The 8782-nt window shown below is 35.9% G+C and overlaps 1 protein-coding gene across 1 annotated transcript; it reads right to left on the reverse strand.

The window, feature by feature from the left end:
• Positions 1-3865: 3865 nt before the first annotated feature.
• HELRODRAFT_158626 (hypothetical protein) lies at positions 3866-6987 on the reverse strand (the record flags this gene model as incomplete). The annotated part of the gene is made up of 3 exons (XM_009010634.1): positions 3866-3936; positions 6394-6579; positions 6852-6987. 3 exons carry the CDS (start codon positions 6985-6987, stop codon positions 3866-3868), a joined length of 393 nt encoding a protein of 130 aa, XP_009008882.1.
• Positions 6988-8782: the final 1795 nt, after the last annotated feature.

Below are 8782 nucleotides of genomic sequence, written 5' to 3' on the forward strand. Positions count from 1 at the left end.
TAATCACAAAATGAAAAAAACATAATATACCAACAAACATGGAAGAAATCTTTATCAATAATTCAAATACATACAGTTTAATGGCTTTTATCATGAATACAAAATTGATTGACAGATTGTGAATGAAACAACTAGTACAGCCATATTAAGAACAAAGAAAATTAAGAGAAGACAAGGCGTAAAGATAGACAATTTGTGCTGAAACGCCGGAAATCTGCTCAAAACAAACAAACAAATTATACAACCGAAACAAAGTTTTAACAAACTTTTTAAAAGTTTATTAAACTTAAAAAGTTTGTTAAATAATTTAATTCATTTAGTTAATAGAATGGACTTGTGTGCTGTCATTCGTTTTTCGATTATGGAAATTTTTAATGCATCGAAAATTGCGTAGTAAAATCATTTAATTAAAAAGGAAAGATTAATAAAAAGCTATTTTAAAAAATTGAAATTTAATTCATGATATAAATTTTAAAATCTAATGTTACTTTTAAAGCTTTACATCTTTTCATCACTGTTTAGTTTCTATGCATGTAATAAGACAATCAATTTCGACTTGCCGGCTCTATAAATTAAAACCAGTGAAGTGTTCAAGAGATGAACAAACAAGATATGAACAAAGAAATGAAAGCCATTTCATTTTTTTATTCATCAAAATTACTATAAGCCATTTATAGATTTATATAAAATAAAACATAGTATAATATATATATATATATATATATATATATACATACATACATATATTTTTTACAATATTCTATAAATTCTACCGAATGTTTGGCGTTAAATGTTTGTAGTTCGTTTTTTATAAATTTACTTAAAAATTGTTAGAATGAACAATTTGTGAACGGTGGCCTGCGACACAAGAATTTTGTTTTCTTTTAGCTTTGGTCTCCTAATCATTACCTAATTATTATTAATTTGGATTGATTGAATAAATTTGATTTAATCTTAATTTAATCTTAATCTTTATAAATCTCCATTTACTGCTTCCATTAATACTTCCTTTAATTTTTCTTCTTTTGAATGTCTTGCTGTATCTCTTAAGTCTTCTCTATCTTTTTACATTTCTGTAATCTATCGCCCTCCTTCTTCTTCTCTCACTTTATTTTTAGATGAATTCTACTCACTCGCTGAATCTCTCTATTCTTTTTCTATTCCTTTCTACATCTCTGGTGATTTCAACTTGCACTTCAATAATTTATCATGTTCTTACACTCGTAAATTTAATGATATTTTGTCTCTTTTTAACTTAACTCAATATTGTTCTTTTCCTACCCATACTTCTGGTAACACTATTGATTTTATTATAGCTTCATCTTTTTCTAAGCCTATTAATATCTCTGCTAGCTCTGTTCCTTATTCTGATCACCTTCTTATTGAATCTGTTTTTTCATTAGATTTTCTTCCTTTAAATTCATCTATGTCTATTTCTAAAAGATGCTGGTCTTCTCTTAATAAAGATATTTTTCTTCAATCTCTTACTGAAACTATTTTTGATACCCCCTTATTTTCTGATGTTGATGATTTTGTCTATGCTTTTAATATCTATATTACTTCTATTCTTGATAAGCTTATTCCTCTTAAATCTTTTACTTATAGGCTCTATTCTCGTAAGGCTCCTTAGTATGATTATGCTTGTGTAGTAGCCAAGAAAAGTGTTAGAAGATTGGAGAAAGCCTATAGGTTAAATCCATCTAACTCTCTTTATTCTATCTATGAATCTGAATTGATTAATTATAAATATCTACTATTCTCTAAACACTCTACTTTTCTTAGAAATTCTATAACATCTGCTTCAACATCTAAAAATAGGTGGTCTGTTCTATCTAAACTTCTACATAAAAAATCCTCTCACTCATCTTTTTCTGCTCAACAGTTTCATGACTTTTTTGTAAATAAAATTACTTCTTTAAGAACATCTAATTCTAATTTTTCTTCTCATAACTTTACTAAACTTACAACTGAATCTTTTTCTGTATTTACTCCAATAAATCTTTTAGAACTAACTAAAATTATTAATTCTATGTCGTCTACAACCTGTTCTCTAGATCTACTTCCTTTTAATTTACTTACAGAATTTTCTTCAATATTTTATCCAATCATTCTCAAATTAGTTAATTTATCTCTTTCCACCTCTAAATTTCCTACTTCTTATAAGAATTCTATTGTTATTCCTATTCTTAAAAACTCATCCTTAGATCCTACCTCTTTATCTAATTATAGACCTGTAACTAATAATAATTTCATCTCTAAAATAATAGAAAAAGTTGTTTTTAATCAACTGTCATCCTATTTAGACTTTAACTCCTTGCTACCTGTATCTCAATCTGGTTTCAGACCTGCTCACAGTACCGAAACTTCTTTACTTAAAATACACAATGATATCTTTCTCTCTAGTGACAATAGTAATCTTACTCTTCTTCTTGCTCTTGACTTTTCCTCGGCTTTTGATACTGTTGACCATACTATTCTCTTGAGACTGCTACATCTTTTTTTTAATATTACTGATTCTTGTCTATCTTGGTTTTCTTCTTATCTCTGTAATCGTTTTTCTTCTGTTGTTCTCAATAATTCTACTTCTAACTCCTCTACTTTTACTTTCGGGGTACCTCAGGGTTCTATCCTTGGCCATCTTCTATTTATACTCTATACTTCTGAACTACCTCGTATTATTAATAACTTTTCTTTCTCTGTCAACTATACGCTGATGACTCTTACATTTATACTTCTTTTCCTCCATCTAATCTCAATAGTGTTCTTCATAATTTATCTCTATGTCTTTCTTCAATTATCGCTTGGTCTGACTCTATGTGTCTTAAACTTAATCCTTCTAAGTTTGAATTAATTTGTTTTAATAAATCTGAACACTCTATTACTATTCCTCCTATTATCTTACCTGATTCTAAAACTCTTGAAGTGTCTCATAAGTTTCGTAGTTTAGGTTTTATCTTTGATTCTACTATGTCTCTCTCTCCTCAGATTAATAGTGTTGCTAGAACCTCTTACTTTCATCTACGTAGAATAAAAAAAACTTTTGCCTTTTCTTGATGATCCTACTCTTCTCCTTCTTGTTACTTCCTTAGTCTTATCTAGGATTGATTATTGTAACTCGGTCTACTATGGTCTTCCTTACTCTATACTCTATCCTTTAAGTAAAGCTTTTAACTCTGCTGCTCGTCTAGTTGCTCGTGCCTCTTTCTTTTCTCATATATCTCCATATCTTGTTCTCTTGCACTGGCTACCTATAAAATATAGAATAATTTTTAAAATTTGCACGTTCATGTATAAGTCTCAATCTAAATTATTTCCTAAGTATTTATCAGATATATTAATTGAACCTAAACACCCCGGTTTACGATCGTCTTCTTCTTCTCGCTTTTTCTTAACTCGTGTTAAACACTCTTTTGCCTAATCTGCTTTTGCTTTTTCTAGCCCTTTTCTCTGGAACTCTCTACCTATTTCTCTGACTACTTATCCATCACTTACGAAGTTCAGAGCGGATCTCAAAACCCATCTGTTTTCAAAATTCATTGAGGAGCGCTGTTGAACATCGCGGAAATAGCGCTTTACAAGCTAATTGATTGATTGATTGATTGATTGAACATTTATCGGATATACCTACGAATTTCGTCATTATTCATTACCCCTCCCCACAGTTTTGAAGTAACTTTTTATAGACTGTTTAACACAAATTCATTTTTTAATAATATTACACTACATAAATATTATTAAAGAATGTACATGATAAAAATGTATTAAAAATTTTCCTTTAATTTGAATTTAGTTTTCTTATATTATAAAGTTAATATGCAAAAGGTTATTTTGCTACTTTCGTATATGGTTGTTGTTGTTGCCCTTCCTAGATGTCCGGTGGGTGCTCCAGGCGAGGCCTGAGCCAATTCACCACCTCAACTGGGTTCCTCCTCAGATCTATTGACATGAGATGAGTGTGGTTCTTCGGGCAACTGAACAGCTGGGGGACATCGTCAGGTTGTTGAAGGAAGAAAGGACAGATGTTGTTGTGTCCGCTGTCAATTCTTGCCTTGTAGCTGCCAAGAAAGATGCAATGGCCAGAGCGGAGTTGGGCTAGGGTCCGTCTGATTGTCCTGGGCAAATTTTCTTCTGTTTTGTCTATTTTTGGGGTCGGAGAAGGCCATCCGTTGAGTAGCACTGGAGCCATGTATGAGTCGGATGCGGCTTTGGCGGCATTGCTATGAAGGATTGATGATGCACTTCTCAAAGATGCGTTGTCGGTTTCTGTGGGCAGTACTGTATTATTTGTCTCAGTCCACATAGAGCTGAGAGTGTTTTTCATGCTTCGATATGGTGGAGGCTGTTTAGTGATAAAATGGCACGGATGGCTCGGGTTATGGCATTGCAGGAAAAATTGTGAGGAGAGTAGTTCAGAGTGATGTCTCACGGTTAGCATCTGACATTCTGAGTGAAGATGCTTCTCTGACATGATTTTATGACAACCTGTGATCAGGCAAAGGGCAGCATTCTGGGACCGTTGGAGGCGGTTGAAGCCAGTGTCAGATGTCAGCGGAGACCAAGCTGGGCAGGCATATTCGATTGTGCTGCGACCGATGGCTTTGTAAGTTTGCAGCAGAGTTTCCTCATCCTGACCGTAGGTGGTTCCGCTGAGGGCCTTTAAAATATTATTTCTTTTGGAGGCCTTCGATGCTGTAAATTTGTGATGTTGGGAGAAAGACAGCATCGTGTCAAGTGTCAGGCCCAATATTTTTGGATTGTGTTCTAGTGTTAAAAATTAATTGTTGATTTTGATTCGTGGGTGGTAATGGTATTGTGATGTGAATAGAGTAACTGTAGACTTAGATGTAGAAATATCTAAGTTTCTTCTGTTGAGGCAGTCACATAGTTTCGGTAGGTAACAATTGAGCCGGTGGGTCAAAATATCTGCATCCGGACCTGTTGTGTAGATGGTGAAGTCATCTGCGTATGAAACAATTTTGATGTCTTGTGATGGTTCTGGGGCTTTGGAGATGTAGTAGTTGAACAAAGTTGGCAACAGTACTGAACCTTGGGGCACTCCTGATCGGATTATATGTTGCTTGGAGTGCTGATGTCGAAACTCTCTTGTGGCGGTGCGTCCGTGCAGATAGTTTGACAACCATCGGACAATTGACCGTGGAAGCGATGATGACAGAAGGTCGGATAACAAATTTTGATGATTGACCGTGTCGAAGGCCTTTGTTAGATCCAGCGCTGTTAGTACGGTTCGATGCGCTGGTCTTTTTCGATTGAGGCCGTTGGCGATATCGGTAACCATCAAGGTAAGGGCTGATGTTGTAGAGTGGTTTGCTTGGAAACCATGTTGGTGGTTTGCTAGTGTTAAGTGTTCTGCTATGAGCGGCAGGAGGCATTTTTCAAAAACCTTCACTGCTGGACATAATAATGATATAGGACGGTAGGACTTTGCATCACTATCTGGTTTGCTGGGTTTGAGGAGAGGAATTATTTTTGCCTTCTTGTATATATCTGGGATTCTGCAGGTTTACAGAGAATCGTTAAACAGCTTGGTTAGGAAAGAGATTCCTGTAGGGCCTAAGTGTTTTAGGTGAAGCATTGCCAGGTTGTCTGATCCGGAGGCTTTTGACGGTTTTGAGTCTTTTATAGCCTTTAAAACCTGATCGTGTGTGATGGTAGGATAATCATCAAGGGTTAACTTCTTGATGGTTCTGGTGGTGATTCTATTTAATTTGTTTGAAGTGTGTCGATATGTTGTAGTAAACTGTTGAATAGGTTCGCCATTTGCAGGTTGTTTGATGTTGACCTGTTGTTGAAAATGATGGCGTTGTTGGGATATTGAGATGGTTTGCCACTTAGAGTTTTTATGGTACTCCAAAGGCGATGGGTGTTAATATTTTTATTGAATGTGCCCAGGGAAATCCTTCCAGCGAGATTGTTTTAAATTGTTGATTTTGTTTTGTATATCTGTTGATAGAATGGCAATGTCCCTTGATGACGGGTTTGAAGATCTGTAAACGTCTCGTTGCTTCATGAGCCCCAAGATTTCACTCGGAAGACCTGGTGATAATGTTATTCGTCTTCCTGAGGGAATGTTGTGTTTGCTTGCGGTCTATAGAATATGACGAAACAACTTCTCAGCTGCTGATAGGTCGGACGGGAAGGCTGTTTTGGAAAACACGGCTTCGGTTTCATTGGTGAAACCAACCCAGTTAGCATTTGCAAAGTTTATTATTTTATTTATTTTTGGGGTTTTAGTTGGTAAAAATGTTGATGTGATGTGGATCGGGAGGTGATCTGATGAGAGAGCTGTCACTGTAGACCTATTCATTCTGATGATCAGAGTGTTTGATGTGACGGAGATATCTGGTGATGAAGGTTGACCGATTGTAGGCAAACGGGTTGGGTTATCCGTGTTGAGTGTTCCACACTCTGAGTTTTCAATTTCCCAGGCCAGGGCTTCTCCTCGTAAATCTTCCAGACCTGAGTACCAAAGCGTATCATGTGCATTCATATCACCCAACACAACCACGTTTGGTATATCTAGAAATGTTGATATTGAAGCTGTGAAACCGGAGGAACAGACTGATTGTGGATGGATGTAGATGTTAACGATATGCTGTGATGGATAAGCATGATTAACCCACCACCTCGTGCGTATGTACGATCTTTACGGTACAACGCATAGTCCCTAAAGGTAGGATCTAGAGTTTTTGGTTTCCAATATAGCACGAATGGCTTATGAGCTTGGTGTTCTCGCTGAGTTACAGGTTGGTGAAGTACTGTTTAATTGTACCTCTGCTACTTTGGCACATGACGCCACCACTGCTGCTGGAAAACATATAGAGGAGATTCACTTCTGCCTCTCTCCCATGCAAGTTTCTTATACAGTTTCACTAGCAAGGTTACCAGGTGCAACGTTCGTTGACTATGCAAATCATGCAAAACTGGGTTTGACATGAAACTCAAGGATTTTTGGCTCAGCTGTATCATTCTTGCATGATTTCTCTAAACTTCGGTAATTTTTTAGAATCATTTTATTTACTAAGTTTAATTTCTTTGAAAATAAAAAAAATTATTACAGATACAGTCAAAAGGGGGTCCTTGTGTATTTAGAGCATTTTAAAGAGCAAACAATGTTGCAACAACTACGTTTTTGAGGTATATAGGCAACAGGTTTCATGTTATATTTCATATGGGTGGTGTTGCTGTAAGATATGGACATTTGCTTCGTTTATTCCTGAAAGGGTAACTTGTTTACTTGTAATTTTGAATGTGCATGAATAAACTTTAGACAATAGCATATTGAATACTTTTTATATTTAGTAACACCAAGAATGATTTGACCAAATCATTACGTGAAAACATAAGTAAAACTGAAGTAATGACGCAGCTTCAAGCTCTAGGCTTACTCGGAAAATTTATGACCGGGTTTGCCATATATGGAAATGCCCAGAAAAGTTCAAACCTTGATTGGTAAAACTAAATGATACACATGATATATGTTTTATTTGTCAAAACATTTTATCATTTAAATATGATGTATTTGGAGGAAGCTTGAAAGAAGATGAAGTTTTTCAGTCACTGATCATTTCGAAATGTTAACAAGCTTCTATTTTCCATTTTCTCTTCCCTTGTTCAAGTAGCCTTGTGATCAGCACACACTGCACAATATAAAATATATCCCAATAACCTAATTTTTTAATGCAACAGGTGGCATTACATGTTGTTGAAAGGCGGATGAGCAGTTATCTTACCGGAGCTCTTTCAAATCCTAGTTCTCAAATAATACTGGACTCTTCTTCAGCATGCTGAAAGAATGATTGGTATGACAAATTATTTTATTCATAGAGCACCTATTATCCCCACAAGTTTTAATTAATGATCTATTATTACTATTAATTTAGTATGTTACAGTAGAGCTTCGTAACTTCTATCAAATCAATCAATCAATCTTCGTTTTGCGTCCAGAGACCCAGTTCCCCGAGGTAGGACGTTGTTTTTTTGCCATCAATTTTTTGCGCCAAATTAGGCGATCATTTGTATCCATTTCATTTAAATTTAGAGCTTTCATGTCTTGCTCGATTGTTTGCGACCAGGACGTCTTTGGACGGCCTTTGGGACGTGTGCCAGGTACTTCAACATCTGCAAGAGAAGTTCCACTTCGTTTGAGATGACCAAACCACCTCAGACGATGTTGCCGGCATTCGTCCTTTATATCATCTAAACCAGCACGACGCAGGATTTCGGTAGATTTGATGTGGTCCTTCAGACTAATTCGTTGCATCTCTCGTTGCATTCTCATATCGGTTCGGTAAAGTTGTTGTTCCAGTTTGGTTGTCATTGGCCATGTTTCTGCACCATATAACAACACCGGACGTATCACAGATTTATAAAGTCTTGATCGTAGTGGTAGTGGGATGTCAAGCCGCATCAATATAGAGGCAAAGAGATGCCATTTATTCCAGGCTGCACGTATGCGTGCTCGAACGGCTGCTTCAGCTGTTCCAGTACAATCTAGAACATCCCCAAGATATTGAAACGATGTGACTTTCTCTACCTTAATGGCTTCAAAAACAGTGCTATTTCAAATTTGTTGTTGTGGATTGATGCAAGCAGGACAAACAAAAATGGACACTTTACATAAAGTACCAATTATTTTTGAACAACGTTTGTGACACCACTGGTTACACTGCTGACACTTGATTGAATTGTTACCTACACCAGCTTTACAAACTGAACAGGGCCATCGTCCAGTAGCTGTGGATTGGATGGGTTCACCAATGTT

Source organism: Helobdella robusta (genome assembly GCF_000326865.2).
Source record: "Helobdella robusta unplaced genomic scaffold HELROscaffold_1, whole genome shotgun sequence".
NCBI classification, from domain to species: Eukaryota; Metazoa; Annelida; class Clitellata; order Rhynchobdellida; family Glossiphoniidae; genus Helobdella; species Helobdella robusta.